This window comes from Cottoperca gobio, chromosome 7 (assembly GCF_900634415.1).
Source record: "Cottoperca gobio chromosome 7, fCotGob3.1, whole genome shotgun sequence".
Lineage (NCBI taxonomy): Eukaryota > Metazoa > Chordata > Actinopteri > Perciformes > Bovichtidae > Cottoperca > Cottoperca gobio.
This window is the reverse complement of record NC_041361.1, coordinates 11257824-11279702: the sequence shown is the minus strand read 5'-3', so window position 1 is coordinate 11279702 and position 21879 is coordinate 11257824. Positions and strand designations below refer to the sequence as shown.

Below are 21879 nucleotides of genomic sequence, written 5' to 3'. Positions count from 1 at the left end.
CTGAGTTTAATATAATATTTATGCCTACATGTAGCCTGTAATGGCGTTATGAGAGAAGTGAGTGTTCAACTTTCTGAAATCTCATGTTGGCTTGTTGTTTATTAATGTTGCCCTACATGCCTTTTTTATTGACGTTGCACATAACTGCTTCTGTTCTGTAGATGTGGATCTGTCTCTGCCAGATGTGCAGCTTTCCCCGGGCCACAGTGCCGACCCCAGCCCGAGTCCCGAGGCCCCGGGCCCCTCCACATCTTCAGCCTCCAGACACCACCGCGCACACCGCAGTGGAGGGGCCAGGGACGACCGCTACAGATCAGGTACACAGCATACATACAGCGTACATCAAAAAACACACACTTTAACAAATCATTAAACACATTAAATAAACTATCCAACAATAACAAATCATCAGCTTACTCTTTTCAATAAATATTCTTCTTTCTCTTTGTCTCTCTGTTTATGTAGACATCCACACGGAGGCTGTGCAGGCAGCACTGGCCAAACACAAAGAAGAGAAGATGGCACTGCCCATGCCGACCAAAAGACGCTCAGCCTTTGTCCAGTCTCCCATAGATACCTGCACACCTCCAGGTAAACTACATTTCTCAAACTCAGCGGGCAGCTGGTAGTGTCTCTGGATCAAGACACTGGCTATATCCACACCGACATGTTTTAAACCTTTTCTACGTTTGTGCCTAGTGTCCACACTATCCCATCATGTTCAAAACAAAGAAATGGAGACTTTTGAAAACGATGACGCAGACACTCATGTTTGCTTCTTTATTGGGTCTTATCAGTCACAACGTGTCCTTCCCCAATTCCTCACCCCCCTATCACATGGTCCTTTCCAGAAGAAAACGGATGACTTTAGCCTCGACTGCCAGTGGTTAATTTAACATGAATAGCAAATGACAGGTGTTGCTGACCTTGCTGTCTATGCTAGCAGCTGTTGTTCTGCATTTAATAATGTTACTCCTGCCTACATGCAAAGGCAAGCTATTATTCAAGCGTTTTGCAACAATGTGCAGCAGCGTTAGGGTTATCTGCTTCCTGTTTACACTGGCACACAGTGTGTGTGAATTGTCATGTGATATGCATTTTCATGCGTGTTAATATTGACGGAGATAATTTCTGAAATGGTGCTAGAACAGTCGTGGGTATCGTTTCTGTGGATGTAGCCTGTATTCCTGCCAACTGTAGGAGTGCTGCTCCGTAGCTGACTTTAACTTTTGATACCTCCTTTTAAGGAAGGCAAGCAAAATTATAAATGTATCCTTTGAGGCTAAATCGTGTAAAAACAAAACAAAAAAAACCATCTAAATATTCAGGATTTTCTCTTTTCATCAGACACATCTTCTGCATCAGAGGATGATGGCTCACTGCGCAGAAAGGCAGCTCTCAGTGCAGTGCTAGCCCAGAGCCTGCAGAGCCCTGATTACTGGATCAACCGCTCCGTCCAAAGCTCCTCAACGTCCTCGTCTGCTTCCTCCACCCTCTCCCATGGAGAGCCCAAGGCCCAGCCACAACCCCAGCCCCAGCCCCAACCTGGTGCTTCCTTATTGGCCGATCTACTGGCCCACACACGCATAGGTAAACGCCACTGATTAATAGCGCCAATGTTAACGGAGCAGTGTCGGTTAGCTGGTGCTCCTATTTACGACCTCCTCCTCCTCCCCCTCCCCCTCTTCCTTCTCCTCCAGAAAACAGCGTCCCCCCAGATGTGACATCCTCCACTCCCCAGGAGAGAGGGTCCAGGGTGGACCTGCCTCCAGCTGTCAGGGGCATGAGCCGTGGACAGAGCCGCAACAGCATGCTGGATACTGCTGACGGTACACTCACAGCCAAGACGTTTCTAAACGTCTGTTGGTGGTTTAAATGTGTATATAAGGGTGTACATTCATTGTGGGGAGAAAATCTATAATTTTCTAGTCCCTGAAATATGTTGAATTTGGTATCTGTCATCTGGTTACCTCTATTCTTCAGATTGGGAAGTTAAAATGTCACTCAACTGCCATGTGCTGATCATGGCAGTTCAGTGACCTTTTCTGTTTTACATTGACCGTTTGGCTCACAGCATTGCACTGACGAAGCTTCAAATCAATAAACATCTGCCCATGTTCACCCAGAATCAACTACAACATTATCCTCATTTCACTGTGTGAATGCTGCTAATCCCAGATATTTTGTGTTCTTTCTTTTGGGTCCATTAATCCTGTCCCTGTCTTGCCTTTCATTTAAAAAAGGAAAAGGAAGAGGTAATATAAAACGAAATCAGGGAAGGGGAAGGGGAGGGATGCTGAAGAGCCCCACATCAGCTTGCTTTCCAGCCTGGTGTCTGCCTCTCTGTCTCTCTTCCTCTCTGTCCCTCTGTTGTCTCGTGTCATAGGTTTAGACATAGAGAACCTCCTATATTTGTTTTGTTTGTCCAATCTGTGTCTACTACCAATTTCCCTTGAATCCTTCCTGCTGCCGATTCTGATCCTGAGTTTGTGCGTAGGGTTCTGCCTGTGTGTGATAAAGTAAATGAGCATTTGTGTTTATAATAGAATTGCATGTGTGGGTGCTTGCTTATGCTTTTGAGTTGTTTTGTTTGTTAACATTTTTGTGACAGTGGCTGTTGTCTTGGTGTTTGTCCAGGCGTGCCTGTCAACAGCAGGGTTTCCACTAAGATCCAGCAGCTGTTGAACACACTCAAACGGCCGAAGAGACCACCACTCAGCGAATTCTTCCTCGATGACTCTGAGGAAATTGTAGAAGGTGAGACACAGTGCGATTTTATTTTTGTCAGAAAAAAATGTGTTAAACTAAAATAATCACAGACGTAACCCCTCACTTATTCACATGAGCAGAACACGGAAGTGCGTAAACTGCTAACTAATTTCCTGGTTTTAGGAGTCATTCTTACATCACTTTATTTACGTAACAGAAAGAACTCTCCAAAAACATATTTTATTTAACATTTATTATAACCTTACTGCACTGTTATGGTATTAATGTTGCACGCTGTTGGCTTCTGATAATCATCTCCTGCCTCCCCTTTGCTGTTGTCCAGTGCTCCAGCCGGACCCCAACACCCCGAAGCCAGAGGGACGGCAAATCATCCCGGTGAAGGGGGAGCCCCTCGGAGTGGTCAGTAACTGGCCCCCTGCCCTGCAGGCTGCCCTGGCACGCTGGGGGGCCACCCAGGCCAAGAGCCCCGCCCTCACAGCTCTGGACATCACCGGCAAACCGCTTTACACAGTCACATATGGTGAGCCTCCAGTTATAGAAATATAATATAACAGCAAAGGTTTTGTATTGCCAGCAGTTAATGTTCATGTTATTGTGTCCACCAAATGTAACTGTGAAATATATCTCTTGCATATGAGCAGGTTCAACTGGACACATTTTTGCTGAGCAGAATAACACCTACATGTATATTTCCTACAGCAGCTACAGTGGGTTGTGGAGTTGACCTATCCAGTTACGCAACAAACAGGACATTTTAAAATGAACATTTGCTTTTCTTCTCCGCAGGAAAACTATGGAGTCGCAGTCTGAAACTGGCCTATACACTGCTGAATAAACTGGGCACCAAGACAGAACCTGTCCTACAACCTGGAGATCGGGTAAGAGTCTCTCAGTCACCACTCGGGATGAAAAGTAATAAAGGAACACTGGAAAATAACTTTCTGTTCCTCAGGTGGCACTGGTGTATCCTAACAGCGACCCTGGCATGTTCTGGGTGGCTTTCTATGGCTGCCTGTTAGCTGAGGTCATCCCTGTGCCCATTGAGGTACCGCTGTCACGACAGGTAACGACATCACTTCTGTCAAGTGAATTCCTCTGTGGTGATCACTGAGAAAAACAAAATCTATTTTCTGATGAGTTATCTAAAAGAGCAGAACTCCTGCACGCCAGTAGATCGACGTAGGACAAAGCGTCCTGCACACTGTCCTCTTCACTCGCACATAGAGATATTTTTAATAACAACGTTTCGGTACACAGACCTTCATCAGGTTATTTTACCAGATAAGAGGAGAGACCATCTTAAATAGGTTGACACACATGGACCAATCAGGACGGGCTACAGACTGACTCACTCATTGAACCAATCAAGTATCATATGAAATCACATCATGGCCTGCACTATCAACATGAAGAAATGTATACGCTCATATGCAAAGGAAATGTTGCATGTAGCTTAAAATGCACATAGTTATGATAAAGAAAAGTTGCTATGCCAAGAAGATTTTGGTTGGAGAAGATGATTATTATTTATCTTGAATTTTGTGGCACAATCAATTGACCATCTATTTTATTTTAACTAACTACAATATATTGCAATGTCTGGGCTTCTAATCATCACTGTGTATATGGTAAATATAATGCCTCATTGTGCTTAAAGTCATATAAAAGATATGGATTTATTTTAAAACCAATATATTGACAGCTAGAGAGCATGTGTGTTTTTGAATTGTCTATTATACTGGCCTCTCCTGACCCGTGTCTCTCTCCATAGGATGCAGGCAGCCAGCAGATTGGCTTCCTGTTGGGCAGCTGTGGTGTTAGTCTGGCGCTGACCAGCGAGGTGTGCCTCAAAGGGCTGCCCAAGACACCAAACGGAGAAATCATTCAGTTCAAAGGTCAGTCAGCCCAAATGCACCGCTGTTGATGCTGTTTGCTCAGCAGCAGTCAGCTCTGTCTCAGTCTCTTCGGGAGCCATTAGACTCATTAAAGGGCATGTACAGTGTGACAGTTCACTGGCCAGTTGCAAGGTGAACAATGTCAATTTAGTGCGGCTCCAAATGAGTTCACACGCTCGCTTTGTGTTGGCTAAAATGTTTCTGTGCGCTTCTTTGTGATGTTGTTAACCAGGATGGCCAAGGATGAAATGGGTAGTGACGGACACGAAGTATCTGACCAAACCATCCAAAGACTGGCAGCCTCACATCCCCACCGCCAACACTGACACTGCCTACATAGAGGTAACTCTTCAGAACGCAAATTCACACTTTTAGCATTTCTACGTTAGTTATCCAACAACATTTTCTGCATCCGTCCTACATGAGAAACTTGGTAAATTAATGACATGTTGCCTTTTAAATGTATACATAAAAAAACATATACTACCTTTTTACAGTTTAATGTCATCCTGTGCTGTTTATTTATGTAAATCACAAGCGTCGTCACAATATTATATTCTATCGTTTAGTCTGCCACTATTTCAATTAAATGAAATTAAGTGTGTGTGTGTGTGTGTGTGTGTGTGTGTGTGTGTGTGTGTGTGTGTGTGTGTGTGTGTGTGTGTGTGTGTGTGTGTGTGTGTGTGTGTGTGTGTGTGTGTGTGTGTGTGTGTGTGTGTGTGTGTGTGTGTGTGTCTGTCTGTGTCTCTCTTCCACCAGTACAAAGCAAGTAAGGAGGGGACAGTGATGGGAGTAGCCGTGTCCAAGATCTCCATGCTGACCCACTGTCAAGCCCTGACGCAGGCCTGTAACTACTGTGAAGGTCAGAGCTCAGTGCCTTATGTTTACTAATACCTCTCTTACACTCACTCTCTTTATGTGTCTAAGTGTGAGATACTTTAGCATTTATAAACTAAGCTTCAAAATATTTTTTACAAATCAATAGTGCTCAGCAGAGAGTCACCTCAGAGAAGATTAGCTGAGGCTCTGGATTAGTGAGAATAAACACTCTAATGGACCACAAAATTGAGTTTTAGGTGTTACTTAAAGTGTGCATCTTTCACACAGTCAGCTGGGGATTGCACACATCCTCACTTGTGTGTCTTTATGTTTTCCGTCTTAGGGGAGACTCTGGTCAATGTGTTGGACTGCAAGAAGGATATGGGCATGTGGCATGGCGTCTTAACGGTGAGATTGAATGAACAATTCGTACTGTATTTCCAGACCTTTTTTATCTTTGTTATGTATTGTGTGCAATGGGTACAATGTGACATTGACATTATGCGTTTGTTTTCCAGAGTGTCATGAACAGAATCCACACCATCACAGTGCCATATGCTGTCATGAAAGCATGTCCCATGTCCTGGGTGCAGAGGGTCCACATTCACAAAGGTTCAGTTTATATTATTATACATCTGTATAGTTTTATTATTTTATTGCCTACAAAGTTGTATATATGTATTTAAACTGGTAGAACAGAGATTAAGTGAGAAAACAGGGTTTTATTTTAAACTAGAAGGGCACTGGGAGAGCGCAGACAAAGACATATTTACCTATCTCGCAATGTTAACGAAAGTGAAAAACAATTTGTGTATCTGCTCCGTGATTCTGATCCGCTCCAAATTACACATTTCATGAGTTCTTCCTTGGCCCCTGCTTTATCACGATCCGAAAACATAACCTCCTTGGAAGGGGGAATGTTAAAACTAGACACTAAACATGATGACTCATCAAGAACACAAAGTTAAAGCAGAAGTCGAGGAGAATCAGTCACACAAAATGTAAACATAATTGATGAAACAAACAGTAAATACAGCATGTAAGTGCACCATGTATAACATATTCACCTTCCTCTCTGACAGCACGTGTGGCCTTGGTGAAGTGCCGTGACCTCCACTGGGCCATGATGGCCCACAAGGACCAGAGGGACACCAACCTGTCCTCCATACGTATGCTTATTGTGGCTGATGGAGCAAACCCATGTGAGTCACTTCTCCTGCACAAACATGGTCTCTTTGTAATAAAGAACTTCTTTGGTATGAGCTTTCATGTAGGCCTATTTCTATCCTGTTTTGGTAATGTGTTTTTGTTTTGTTGGTTACCAGGGTCTGTGTCGTCGTGTGATGCCTTCCTGAACGTGTTTCAGTGTCATGGTCTGAAGCCTGAGGTGATCTGTCCATGTGCCACGTCTCCTGAGGCCCTGACTGTGGCCATACGCAGGTACCACATATGATCCAAGGGAGTTCAAAGCTAGTGCAAAACTAGTTTTGACGGCAAACAAGAGCTGCTTTTCACCATTACGTCACTTATATTTAGTACGTCTTAAAATTAGGGATAGGAATTTTCAAATATGTTTGTTTTTTTGCTTGTATAGAAAAAATGTTGAGGCTAAAATATTGTCACCACTTAAAGAGAAAGTCAACTCAAAACTAGAACAAAGTCAAACCATGTGATTCCTTCTCACTTCTGCCACCACTGCACTTTGAGACTGAGACTTGTTTTATGCGTCGGCAGACCTCAACAATGTGTTTCTGCTGCCTCCTTGTTTGAGCCATCATCACCTCTCTTTGTGCCTTCCCTGCAGGCCTGGTGCACGAGGAGCTCCACTGCCAGCCAGGGCCATCCTGTCCATGGGCGGGCTGAGCCACGGGGTGATCAGGGTGAACACGGAGGACAAGAACTCTGCTCTCACTGTTCAGGATGTGGGCCACATCATGCCCGGAGGTTAGCCACCAGAGATGATTTTATTTGGCTCTGCAGCAGCCCCATTTACAGTACATTCTTCCTTTTTTTTATCTTTCAGGTACTCAAACATACGTAATGCTGTGACCTGTTTGTGCTTTTCAGCTCTAATGTGCATTGTGAAACCGGACGGGCCTCCTCAGCTGTGCAAGACGGATGAAATAGGAGAGATTGTGATCAACTCTCGGGCCGGAGGCACCATGTACTACGGCCTGCCTGGTGTTACCAAGAACACATTTGAGGTCCGTCAAAGTTTAAAACACATGTTTAAGAACTGACTCATGACTTCTACATCTGTTCTTCATTCACTAATCTCTATCAATTTCTTCCAAAATAGTACAAAAACATGAAACATGCTGAAGCTTATAATGAAATATTTGACATGAGACAAGAAATGTTTACTTAACAAGTAACACTTGAGAATGAACTTCCTGGCGACCTGTACAGGGTGTCCCCCGGCTCTTATCGAATGTGTGCTGGGATCAGCTCCACCCTGCACGTTATGCAAGCTGGTTTAGAAAATGGATGGAAGGGAAAGAAGCTCAGGTTTAAATGATCCACTAGATGGAGCCACAGTCATCATGAAACTGTTGCATTGCATTTATTCCCATATCCTCCCAATTATTCTCATTTACTTCAATACTTTAAAGTAATAAAGCACCTCAACACCAACCATTGTAACTACTATCACAATTATTTTGGCATACCTTTGAACTATAATGTCAGGGCGAGTTTTAAGCCATTTTCTCAAGTAAAACTCTGGACTGTATCCGGAGAATCACGCCTGCACATTGTGTGGAGTTTGCCTTTCACACTTAGTGGAAACACTCTGTTTTGTTTTCTTACGGTCACACACGAGCGCGATAGAAACGATCGGGCTCTAGTCCCACATGGGCTCAAGTCTCATCACACAGACTTTGTGCGAGGGAGCGAGCAGGGTAAAGTTCGTTTGATGTCCGGTCCGGATGATTCAGTTGTTTTGAGTTTTCTCATTCAGCTCCTCCGGGTAATGTCTTGATCATTCGAGTGCATATGTGAAAGAGGCTTTACTCTACTGTATGCATTGAAATCCAATCTTTGATTTCTCTGCTAATCTTTAGGTGATCCCCGTCAACCAAGCTGGAGCACCCATAGGAGAAATTCCCTTCACTCGGACTGGTCTGCTTGGATTTGTAGGACCGGTAAGACGCGTGCACACACACACACACGCACACACACACGCACACACACGCACACACACACACACGCACACAGAGAAATAATTCATTTTCTGAGATTTGACTGAAGAAATAAGGTCAGACTTTCCTTGCTGAGTGAAACTCTGCTCTACAGGGCAGTCTGGTGTTTGTTGTGGGAAAGTTTGAGGGGCTTCTGATGGTGAGCGGGCGACGCCACAACGCAGACGACCTGGTTGCCACCGCGCTGGCAGTGGAGCCTGTCAAAACAGTTTACAGGGGGAGGTGAGACACTGACTGCTACCTGTGAGCCAATGCAATGCAATGCAATGCTTTGTGTGTACAGGGTGCATGAATGCCTAAACAACGATAAATGTGACATTTTATTGGTAAATGTATGTCCCTCCAAACTGAACAATCCCTGTAACATCCTGCAGCCTCTCCCTGTGTGCGAGTGCTCATTTCTCTGTTGTCATTCACGCAGGATCGCTGTGTTCTCTGTGACGGTGTTTTACGATGAGAGGATAGTGATTGTGGCAGAGCAGAGGCCCGACGCCAGTGAGGAAGACAGCTTCCAGTGGATGAGTCGAGTGCTGCAGGTAAAATCACACACATTGAGTCGCCTGGTGTAAATATTCAATAAATATTTACATTCTTTATGATGGTATATACTCATGTTATGTGACAGATCCTCCCTTTTATGCCTTTTAGTTATGTGTCTTTCAAAGTCATTATGGGTCAAATAAATATGTTTTCTAATAAGAAACAGGGTTCGTACAAAGTCTTATGTTTGGAAAATGCTTAATTTTCCTCCGCACCAGCGTGGAGTGAAGCAGAGCTAGCTAAGCATCAAATTATCATGATCAAAACATCCAATTCAAAATAAATGTGAACAGCTGGTGAAATAAACATGATTGCTGTGGGTATAAAGGAATTATGTTACCTTTTTTTCTTGCATTTGCATTTAATGTAAATGCTTAAATTGTTCTCTGAAGGACATGTTCTGATGGACCGAGTTAATCTTGCACTAATTAAACAACTTCACTTGATGCCTAATTTTCCTCACAGGCCATCGACAGTATCCACCAGGTCGGCCTGTACTGCCTGGCGCTCGTCCCGGCCAACACCCTCCCAAAGACGCCCCTTGGAGGCATCCACATCTGTGAAACCAAGCAGAACTTCCTTGAGGGAAACCTGCACCCATGTAATATCCTCCTGTGCCCGCACACCTGTGTTACCAACATGCCCAAGCCTCGCCAGAAACAGCCAGGTACAGTGGGAAAACATTCACTGATGCTAACTGTATAACACACGGCAAAGACTAATTCAGTGCTGAAAGTATGTCACTGAATAAACTCCGAATGTCTTTGATCTGTTCAGTGGATGTCGGCCCGGCTTCTATGCTGGTCGGCAACTTGGTGGCAGGAAAGCGGATCGCCCAGGCAACAGGCAGAGAGCTGGGCGTGGTGGAGGACCAGGATCTGATCCGAAAGGTACTGTTCACCACACAGACCGTGAACCACACTTTGACCACACTGACGCTAGAATACTTATCAGAAACTTAATAATGCATTTGGTTTCATTTATATTACTGTGAATTTTTATATCTAAAGCGATCTATATCTATGATTCAGATGAACTCCTGGACAGTGAGACAGAATGTGTATTAACGTTGTACTGTTGCTTTGCTTAGTCACTGTTTATTACACACAATATTAGAACTGATATGATTTGACGATTAATCATCGGCAACTATTTTGATCATGAATTATTATGGATCATTGAGGTGATCTATCAAGCAAAAAGGCCAAACATGTGTTTGTATTTGTCCTAACATTATTGTTAGCTGAACATCTTGTTTTGGACTGTTTGTCTGTCAAAACCACACATTTGATGACGTAACCTCTTTATGAAATCGTGATGGCCATTTTTTAAAAATTATTTCCTGATGTTTTATAGCCCAAACAATCAATCACTGAATCCAGAAACATATCTGCAAATGAATGTTTATGATCTTAAGTTTCAGCCCTACACTTTACATATGACACACAAATCTATTCAAATGAAATGTATAAAGTGTAAACGTGTTTACCAAGTGAAAGCTGACCCTGTCATTCTCAGGGGAAGAATTGATGCTGATGTTTGATCCTAAATCTCTGTTGTTCTGCCTTTAACTTTGCTTGGGTTGGGCTTTAGCTCTGTATGTGGCCCACCATGATGGTAAGGCTCTGGCCTGGGCCCCCCCCCCCCAACCGTCTTTGCTTCTGTCAGTCAGATGTGCTTTTGCAGCCACGACGGCCTGACGGCCACCAGCATCAGCTTTGACCCGACGCACAACGATAACTGTCCAGGCTGGATCCTTGGCCAGCAGGGGTCCACACACCTGAACTAAAATACAGAAATACAGAAATACATAAAGAATGAAGTTAAATTCCACTCTGTATTTATCAGTGTCCTAAAACAGACTCTCTGCCAACACCTTTTAAGACGGGAGTCTGCCAGCAGCCTACTAGCTTTGCCAAACCAAATGCTCAGCAGTAAATTAAGGTGGCAATAGACAACTAGCGTTTCCAAGTGGTATTATGGTGCCGCTGTCGCATAAACAACCGTATCGCTTTCCGTTTTCCTCACTAACTTCTTCTAGTGACAAATTTAGTGACTTATTCAGAACATCAGTAGAAAAAGTAAGAAATATATTAAAATATATTGTAATTCATCCCCAATGCTGTTCAGAGTCATCACTGTCCACAGCTCGTCAGCTGACAGCACGCGGTCTCTCCCGCTCTTCTTGCGCCGTGTGCAGGCAGTGTCTCCTCGCTGCAACCACTAAGCTTTATGCAAATAAATGCGCTATGATGTCAACAATATGCAGCATGTCAACAATATGCAGCATGCAAACGTCCACGTGCGACCTTTGGAGCCAGTGCTAGCTACAGTCATTGCAGAAGTGTCTGCAACACTACACAGGGCACACTGCATTTTCTTTTCCACGGCTTTGTTCTGTATATTTTAGCCTTCATTGTCCCTGGGAGATAAGGCTGATGGTTTCATTATTCTATAGCCATTACATTGTGAAACCAGCATTTAATTCACAATGATAAGTGAGGCAAATAAAGTGTCTATTGCCAATTTAAGTGACATTCATCTTCTCTAATTGAATGAAAGCTTCTTACTTAAACATGACATGAGCAAGTGATTATAAACCGTCTCCTAACATGTGACCATGTAATCATATACTATGATGCATTATGATAATATCTTAATAAACCCCAAAATAGAAAGTATTAAGTAGGAACATGTCGGTGTGCTCCTCTGCTCGCTGTGTTCACTGTGATGCTCCCATGTGTAGCATGGCTTGATGAGTGCTCAGGGCAGCCGGTCTGCATGATGTGACTCCTGATTCATGTTGACCAGAGCACGACCTGTTGTCTGACTGAGAGAGAGAGAGAGAGTGGCACAAAGGATGACTTCGGCCAGTGATTTATATTTGTTTGTCCAGAGAACGTCATTGTATGAACTTTATTTGTTACTTTATGTGTTGCCTAATGTTGGCGTCTGCCTTTAACGGCCTTTCTTTGCTTTCACGTCTTGTGTTTTTCGATCCTGTGCACCAGTTCCTCAGCTTATTGACGATACTTATCAAGAGGCTAATTATGTGTTTAATTCTAAAAATAGCCACTGGATGGTTCCCTTGCTTAAGAAACAATACACTGAGGCACTATTATGTTGTTTTCAAAGCTTTTCAAAGTTGCCATGACCCTTTGTTTGAAAGACCCATAGCTTGTTAGTGGCTCCAGGTGCAGATGGTCTCAGCATGATCCTGCAAAATAAATCTGGACATACTCCTGTTGTGTTCTTGTGTGCCTCTGTGCGAGAGGTCGAAAGCTTCACAGAATATCTTTTCTCTTCTCTGTTCCACACAGTCTGTTTGGAATGTGCAAATGTATCTGTTGTCACTGAGAAGCGTTTATTTTTGGCTGTTGGTTGGATGATAAATTAAGTGCCCCCATGTTGACAAGCTTTTATGTGTTTCTGTTGGATCATTTTGAAATGGAATATTATTCACCACAGATGCAGCTTTGTGTATTTCTTTTTGTGCATTGACTCAGTCCACCATTAACGTCAATGTGATGACACACTCTCTTCACCAGCACCAGTTCTTGTCTGAAGCTCTGCAATGGAGAGCTCAAACAGACCCGGACCATGTTCTATATGTGCTACTCAATGCAAAGGTACATCACACACATACACGCACACACCACACACGCACACACACGCACACACACGCACACACACTTTTATTAATGGTACTAACTGTGACCCATGTTGTTGGGTGTGAGTTCAGCTGTACTTCCTCTCTTCTCCTGTAGGGGGTGGCAGTTTGCACATCCACTTGTGCTCAGCTGCACAAGAGAGCAGAGAAAATCACAGCTACCCTGATGGAGAGAGGCGGTCTCAACACAGGAGACAATGTGGTGCTGCTTTATCCCCCAGGTAAACACACGCAAACACCCTCACCATTGTAGACGTCGGTCCTTCCATGGTTTTTCCATTCCAAGGTATAATATGTAACATTTCTGCATTACAATATCTAAAAGCGACTACAGACTTATATGTTGTGTTGAGTTGTGTACTTGCACTATCCCAAATGTTTCCAACTGTTTTCAAACCTAGAGATGCCTGTCATTTTTAATCGAGGTCAGCGGTCCGTTGCATTTAGTCGCCTGTAATGACGGTGAATAACTTTGAGCATGCTTCAATGTTGTTTGTTTTATCCAGTTTCAAGCAACATTTTTACAATGAACTTTTTTGATTTTGTCCGGATGAAGGGTTTTAATCATCAGACGTCTGGATTTTATGTTATCAGAGAAACGAGCTGAGCAAATGTTAGCGGTAGCTGATAAAGTACAGATGTTTAATTTGCCTAAATTCACAAGGTTCCTGTCTGTGTCTTATATCTGCAGGGATTGACCTGATAGCTGCCTTCTATGGCTGTCTCTATGCGGGGGTCATTCCCTGTGACGGTGAGGCCGCCCCACCCACAGAACCTGGCTGCTACTCTCCCCACTGTGCGCATGATCATCGACGTGAGTGCACACCACTGATTGTTTTTAAATCGAGCATTACCAAAGCATAAGAGTAATTTAAGTACAACAAATAGTACACAGACTATTTTTTTGCAGTTATTCCATCTTAGACCGCTCTAGAGGGTCAGTGCACCTGACGCACAAAGCAAACATGTTTTCCCTCTGTCACTCCCTGTTTTAAACAATACATACAATTAGAATTTGACTGTAAAGTATAGTTTAGGTATTTTACACCCCGAGTGGTGTCTGGGTTTGTTGGAGCATTCTCACCATTATGCTGGAGATGCCAACGTTCGAGATGGTATGTGAATAATGTATTAGTTATATACTAAATAAAATGAGTTTCAAAACAAAACATACAGTTATAACTGAAAATGTATAACATTGTAAATATTAGATCACTTTTAAGCACCAACATATGTATCATATTGCATAAAAAGCCATATGAACCTATTGTACAAAATGTTTTATATTATATGAACCATCTATTAGATTTGTTAAAGTGCCAAACAAATTCAGTGAAGTAGTCTGCTGTTGACCCCTAGAAGTGATTTCCCTGGAGGGAAGCAAATAAAATAGAATTTCACCTCAGGGATCAATAAAGCATAACAATAATGAAATACCTTTTCATTTATTAGTGACAGTTTGTTTCAGAGGTCACCGTCAACGCAATGAATGAACTTCTTTATATGTTTGTTTGGTGTTACAGGTGAGCAAAGCAGCCTGCATCCTCACCACTCAGCCTCTCATGAGGATCCTCAGGTCCAGGGAGGCTGCTGCCAGCGTCAACATCAAGACGTGGCCCACGATCATCGATACAGGTGCTGCTTGAGATATGTTCAAATCAGAACCGCTTAGAGGCGTTAGGCATTCTGCACTTTACTGCCTTCAGGACTCGACTCTGGGAGCGCACGGATTAAACTTGAGACTAAGAAACGTGTTCCTCTTCTGGAAACAAGCTGTCCTGTTTGCTCTTTGCCTAACGTTGAACATGTTGGGGAAACCTCATGTAGACTAAAGTGACTCTCTGTAGTGAAGATGCTCCGATCCAAAACCATCACGTGGCACATGTGTGTAAATTTGACTGGCAAAATCTCGTATATATGAGACTGATCATGGCCCATCAGCTGACAAGCAGCCAGCGGTGCATCTCTACTCTGATATCCTACATATGTTCAACAAGTTGCAACAGAGCGGTGCTGTGTATGACGAATACAAAAACACGGAACAAGTACCAAGTCGCAGCGCATTCCCAAAAACAAACAATAACACTGACAGTAAGACAGTACAAGTGTGTGATTTATTAAATAAGAAAGATTCTTTTTCCTCTTCTCCCAGATGATCTCCCCAGAAAGCGGCCTCCGCACATTTATAAACCCCCGACAGCTGAGATGCTGGCCTACCTGGACTTCAGTGTGTCCACCACAGGCATGTTGACTGGAGTTAAGGTAAGGTATTATTATTATAGATTATTATTATTATTATTATTTCATCATTATTATTGTTTATCTTTAACAAAGTCTTTTTTCATTTAAATATATTATAACGATTACTATCTCTCCATCTATAAAGGTATTTACCTATGTTCATTTACCTGTACCTGGGCTTTGGAATTAAAAAATGTAACTGAAATATGCCCTGAATATTTGAATAAAACAAAAGTGTGAAGATAAAATATTGCATATAGCATCAAGTAATCACTTTAAGCCAAAAGGGACTCAAAGATGAATTTACTGTGTAGGTTTGACGGCATACAGTATTTTTATTTTGTCTATTTCTTGTCAGATGTCTCATGCTGCGGTCAGCACTCTGTGCCGCTCCGTTAAGCTGCAGTGTGAGCTCTACTCTTCACGCCAAATAGCCATCTGCCTGGACCCGTACTGTGGCCTGGGGTTTGTCCTGTGGTGCCTCTCCAGGTAACACACACAGACTGAATGTCATATTTCACACAACATGCTGCTCCTGTAAACGTGGCGTTGTTGCTGTAGCGAGTGTGTTTTTCGCCCAGTGTTTACTCAGGTCACCAGTCCATCCTTATCCCTCCTCTGGAGCTGGAGAGCTCGCTGCCTCTGTGGCTGAGCACGCTCAGTCAGTACAAGATCAGAGACACTTTCTGCTCCTACTCTGTCATGGAGCTTTGCACCAAAGGCCTGGGCACCCAGACAGAGATGCTGAAGGTCAGAATCACACTCATACACACCCAAAATAGTTATGTGGCTCCCTTTTGAAATGACTGCTCTGTCATTACTCTAATGATAACAACACAGTGATAATATGGTTGCATAGGAATCATATCTGCTATGAATGCAACTAATAAACACCTGTCGTCTGATTTTTGCACATTATGCCTCTATTAGTGAAGTTGACAGTAGGGATAAGACAGGAAATGAGGGGAGAGCGAGAGATTAGGGAACATAAATAGAAGAAGTAAAGTCCAGTACATTGTCAATACTTTCAGACTATTCAAACCAGAACAGATGAATTGCATACTTATTAAATGGACTGAGTGTTACCAGCATGTGTAAGTTTGTCTATCTTCTTTAAAGTCATAAATCTTGCTCTTGTGGTTGAGTGCAGCTCAATATCTCAAAGCTCTTTGGATAAAAAATGTCCTCTGATGCTCAGTTCATGTTGGTGCCAGGCTCAGTCTACACGTAACTGTTAAAAGTGTGAATAACATGAAGCCGTGCGTGTCTCCAGGCGCGGGGGCTGAATCTGTCCTGCGTGCGTAGCTGTGTGGTGATCGCAGAGGAGCGTCCTCGCCTCACTCTCACACAGTCCTTCTCCAAGCTCTTCAAAGATCTCGGCCTGTCGCCGCGCGCTGTCAGCACCGCCTTCGGCTCCAGGGTCAACCTGGCCATCTGCCTGCAGGTTGGTTTCATACGGACACACACTGAATTATATATGTTCACACTTTCCCTAAATGAACGCCTTCTTGTCGGTCGTATACATTTACGACGGTGTTTAATCCTGGAACATTTATTCTCCTCTGTGCATCCTCAGGGCACTGCCGGACCAGACCCCTCCACCGTGTATGTCGACATGAAGTCTCTGCGCCACGACAGGTAAGACTGGAAACAACTGCAATTGTCACATGATCCGTCTCGTTAAAACAAACATGGCGTGTCGGTGAGATCCAGCAGAATGATTGACAGGTCGTCTTTTGTCCCTGTCCCTCAGGGTGAGGCTGGTGGAACGAGGAGCACCACAGAGTCTTCCACTCATGGAGTCGGGCACTGTAAGTATTGATTATTGACTAAAAAGCCTGACGCGTGTGATGCTCTCACCGGCCACAGACCCAGCGAGGTAATAGAAGTGGTTGTATTATCTCTAAAGCTAAACTCTCACTTCATGTTCTCCTCTAAGATCCTACCAGGAGTGAGGGTCATCATAGTCAACGCGGAGACCAGAGGCCCGCTGGGAGATTCACATCTTGGGGAGGTGAGTGAGCAGAGAGGATCATGGGATGCTGATATTTAAACATTTCTTTTTTTATTTTCCTCTTATGATTCTGCAACACATTGAGTGGTTTCATCTGAGTGAAGTCAGTGACGCTATTAGAAAATAATAATAAAGATTTAAAAGAATATTTGTTATTTTGTAATGGCAGAAAATGTTTGTGTTTTATATCATATTAAACTGAATAACAAGACATTTAAAGACGGACATTCTTTATTATTTTCTGACATTTTATAAACCAAACCATTAATCGATTAATCTAAAAACGATTTGATTGATTGATAATGAAAATAATCTCTAAATTAAATGTATTTTCTGATCTCAGATTTCCTGTGAAAACTCAACATCTTAGAGGTCACACAAATGTAACAGAATAATACGCCAGGCCTCATTCCTCTTTTTGTTTTGTCTTTGTTCAGATCTGGGTGACCAGCCCTCACAGTGCCAGTGGCTACTACACCATCTATGGGGAGGAGAGCCTGCAGGCGGATCATTTCAACACCAGACTCAGCTTTGGGGAGCCACACACCCTGTGGGCCAGGACGGGCTACCTGGGCTTCATCAAGAGGACGGAGCTACTGGATGCCAGCGGAGGTGAGAGGAGATTTGAAAACAGTTGACCTCTTTCACTGCCTTTCTGCCTCGTCTTAAGACGTGCGATATGAGTAACATACTGTACGTGCATGATATATACAACATATATCACAACGTTGTAAAGTTTCTGAAACAAAGTCATGAGAAATTGTTGTAATCTAGTGAATATGAAATATCAAGAAAATGAAAGTCCATTATCACATTGATGCAAACGTCATTGAAATCAATCTAATATAGGTATAAAGCAGTTCTCTTAATCGATTTGCAACATTGCACGTAATACCACATACAATACGTACAACCATAGATGGATAGATACCACAGCATAAACCGTAAAAAAGGCAAAATGTCTAAAGGTTGACGAATGTATTGAGTTTTACAGTATATATTGTCTTATCGTCCAACCCAAGACCATAACTATAAATAATCATATACGCTTGTTGTTCTCTGCTACAGATCGTCATGATGCCTTGTTTGTGGTGGGCTCTCTTGATGAAACGTTGGAGTTGAGGGGTTTGCGCTATCACCCCATCGACATCGAGATGTCTGTGTCCCGAGCTCACCGCTGCATCGCAGAAAGGTGAGGCTCTTCCATTGGGCATTTTTATGATCTGTATTTTCCTTTACCCTCGCCGATGAAGACCATAGTACGACGGTGTCTTAGGACCATTGTTTAAAATGACGGAGGGTGTAATATTCAGAGAACAAACTTGGATATTCTTTGAGATTAAAGTAGTACATTTACGAGAAGCATCTCACAAATGTTTAAATAAATAAATCTGATGGCCCTCACACACTGTCGGGCCAAAGCCTGTAGTTTGCACAATAACAGAAAACGTCTTGACTGAACACCTCTTGCTCCTCAGTGCTGTGTTTACATGGACCAACCTGCTGGTGGTGGTGGCAGAGCTGAGCGGCTCGGAGCAGGAGGCCTTGGACCTGGTGCCCCTCGTCACCAACGTCGTCCTGGAGGAGCACCACCTCATCGTCGGGGTGGTGGTCATCGTGGACCCCGGGGTGATCCCCATCAACTCCAGAGGAGAGAAGCAGAGGATGCACCTGCGAGACTCCTTCCTGGCAGACCAACTGGACCCTATCTACGTGGCCTACAACATGTGATTCACCAACTGATGAAAATGCAGAAAACTGAGCCAGGCTCTGAGAACAGATGTGAGGGAGGAGGACTGTGGGGTGCGTTCAGTTGCAACCCCGATGTTAAAGCTCAGACACACATTCAAAGCACCAAGCAATGTGGGAATGCAAGTACAGTTCGAGTACTGTAACCAGAACGTGCTTCCCTCTCAGAACATGTTCCTTCTGTCAAAAGAAGGAAATATGATCATCATCCTCTCCGTGCATCCCACTTCTCCCTCATCGCTCCAATTCATGTTTTATAAAGACATTTTTAATTACATGCTTTCATCAAAGAAAGAAATCCTCCCCTCCTTCCATTCCTTGGTTTTTACCATGAACCATTCATCCTCGTGTGCTTCTGTTTTTTATTTTAACCCCCTCGGTTCTTGAAGGCAGGAAGACGCACTGGAACTGCTGAGAGGAGCTGGAACTTTCACCCTCTTGCACTTTAAGTCCTCGCACCTCTGAGTCCGCTTCCTGTCTCGCCTGCCTCAAGGGGACACCCCACCCCCCCCCCCACCCCCCCCACCCCAATGTTTGCTGCTTTCATGAGAGCAAATCCACACCAGTATTAAAAAGTGCCACCAGCGAGTGCAGATTACCTCCCTCCACCAGGTGCACCGTGGCTCTCGCCTCCCAGCACGTACAGGATTTGCCAGCAGACGTGCTGTCGGCATTCACACGTTACAAAATGTCCTAAAAAAAAAAAAAATACACTTGAATTATTTGTTGGTGTGGGAAAAGAAAGACTTGCTTCTTAAACGTACAAACCTGGATGTTAAAGATGATCTTTCATGGGCAGAAACACAGAATAATGTTCGCTGTGAGTCGGCCTGTTAGATGGTTCTGATGATTGTGAATTACTAATACTTTTTTTTTTTAATGCACCGATTTTCAGAAGAAGAGTTGAAGCTATACCTGGTGTTTAGGTGTGCATGCTTATTTGAAATGCAATCAATGTTAACATGCAGGTAAAAAAAGAAAAGAAAACTGTAACACGCCGTAGAGTCACACAGCAGTGGGTTGGTTGGTTCGGCAGTCGGCAACATATCGCTCCGTCTGCTGATGACGACTGCGTGAATTGAAAGCTGCAGAACAACGTGGACCTTAAGTTGAGATTGTTTTAATCGAGGGCTGGACAGAATAATTTCTCAGTTTTCCTGGCTTGAACTGAAGTCAGCTGCTAGCTTTCAGTCCGTGTGTAGTTTCCAATGTTAAAGCAAAGAGCATCTTTCACTTAATGTTAGCGTCACAGTCGATTAGATAAACGTAGATCATCAGAAGGCAAGTCAGTGCCTTTTTATTGCACCATGGTGACATTTACGATTACAGACGTTGAATAAAAAATAAATAAAAATAAGATATCAAGAATGAGGACAGAACTTTGCCTTACTAAACCTGTGGAACTTTAGTATTTTTTTATGTTTAATCCCTCATTTCTAGCTGTGCTATTAGTGTATTTAAAGGACTATTCCACCATTTTTCAAATGTGGAATCTTACGCCAGTTTTTAACTCAAAAGACACTCATATCACATTTTTTAGAGGAAGGGGGGGTTCTTGTTCTTTTTGTGAAGACGTTTGCAGTCATGCCTTTCTCATTTCATCATTATCATTTAAACTCTTTCTGAATGTCTGTAACACTGAATTTTTTTAAAGATTAGGAATGAACAACAATCAGTAAGCAACCCGTGATTTAAAAATGGCAGAATCCTCCTTTATTAAAAACAAATGGAGGTAATAAATGAGGGTAAGGATGTTGTCTGTATACTGTATTTTAGAGGTCAAATATTACTGGTGTTAATGTGTACAAGGATAAGAACTTTGTTGATAAAAACTTGACTGATCTTTCATACTTGACTGCATTGTTAATTTAACGGTATCACATCGCAAAAGGTGTGTGTGTGTGTGTGTGTGTGTGTGTGTGTGTGTGTGTGTGTGTGTGTGTGTGTGTGTGTGTGTGTGTGTGTGTGTGTGTGTGTGTGTGTGTGTGTGTGTGTGTGTGTGTGTGTGTGTGTGTGTGTGTGTGTGTGTGTGTGTGTGTTCAACAGTGATATTTGGCTTTTCTGGTGCAACAAGGTTTGTCTTTTGTAAGAAAATCCCGGAATATTTTTTTTATGTCGCCACCACTGTATTTTCATTTTCCATCCACGGAATCAGATGTTTTTTTTAGTGGTTTTACGGGAAATCAATATTTTCCTGATATCATTTTTTCTTTAAAACTGCACAACTTCTGCAAACAGCTTGTTTTATTTTGAAGCAGCTTGACATACAGCACATGTCGATAAACCACTTTTCATTCAGTGACGGACACTGATGACATGTATGCGAGCCGGTGTGTGGGGCACGTTAGAGTAACTCATAAATAACAAAGTGAAGCTTCTGAGCTGCTGTGTGATAATTGCTTTGTTGCTCCTCTTTCACTCCGACAAGTTTTAATAAAGTTTTATAATGTCATGTTGGCCTTCAAGACATTGGTGCTATTCAATAAGGGAAAGTTGACAGACTTTTATGCTCCAATGTCATAACAAAGAAGGTTTCTTCCTGGATGCCCTTTATGTGTGAAAATAAGTCATTCTTTTTCCATGCCAACATTTCACTCTAAAATTGTTCGTCATCACCGGTTTTCATCGGCTCCAAGATCTGATGAAAACCTTCTCAACAGGCAACTCAACATGGACAATGCAACTCGACATATCCACCATTTCCATTTGAATATTTATTTCAGTTTTACAAGTTGTCATGTTGTGAGGAATGGTGTGCATTTCAAACCTCCAATGTTATTCTAAGCACAAAAGTACATGTGAGGTAATGAAATTAGGATCTTTCGCACGAAAAAAGACTCAAGGGCCCACAATGTATACCTCAACGACTGTCTGTTCACTATGCATCGTCGAGCTGCAGCAAAGACATTCTGAACTAGTCAATGGTGCGATAACTTCTAACATGTCTTACTTGACGAAAAACACTGTCACACTGTCATTGGATGTGTTTCATGTCAAATAAAAAAAATCCTTTGTCAGAAT

General features: G+C 42.9%; 1 protein-coding gene across 1 annotated transcript in view; it reads left to right on the top strand.

Annotated features, from left to right (window-relative positions):
• Positions 1–21878, top strand: part of dip2ba (disco-interacting protein 2 homolog Ba) — a 43515-nt gene extending 21637 nt beyond the window's left edge. The window contains 38 exon segments of the mRNA XM_029435272.1: positions 162–317; positions 466–591; positions 1348–1590; positions 1701–1829; positions 2244–2255; positions 2638–2757; positions 3053–3250; positions 3517–3608; positions 3683–3793; positions 4502–4625; positions 4858–4967; positions 5385–5487; positions 5788–5852; positions 5963–6056; positions 6527–6646; positions 6770–6884; positions 7249–7388; positions 7512–7648; positions 8507–8587; positions 8739–8866; positions 9066–9180; positions 9650–9851; positions 9962–10074; positions 12733–12813; positions 12952–13075; positions 13546–13595; positions 13597–13668; positions 14378–14489; positions 15007–15116; positions 15454–15584; positions 15677–15845; positions 16369–16539; positions 16672–16733; positions 16849–16906; positions 17035–17109; positions 17547–17721; positions 18178–18301; positions 18588–21878. Coding sequence (XP_029291132.1) covers positions 162–317; positions 466–591; positions 1348–1590; positions 1701–1829; positions 2244–2255; positions 2638–2757; positions 3053–3250; positions 3517–3608; positions 3683–3793; positions 4502–4625; positions 4858–4967; positions 5385–5487; positions 5788–5852; positions 5963–6056; positions 6527–6646; positions 6770–6884; positions 7249–7388; positions 7512–7648; positions 8507–8587; positions 8739–8866; positions 9066–9180; positions 9650–9851; positions 9962–10074; positions 12733–12813; positions 12952–13075; positions 13546–13595; positions 13597–13668; positions 14378–14489; positions 15007–15116; positions 15454–15584; positions 15677–15845; positions 16369–16539; positions 16672–16733; positions 16849–16906; positions 17035–17109; positions 17547–17721; positions 18178–18301; positions 18588–18840 — 4601 coding nt within the window. The 3' untranslated portion in view covers positions 18841–21878.
• Position 21879: the final 1 nt, after the last annotated feature.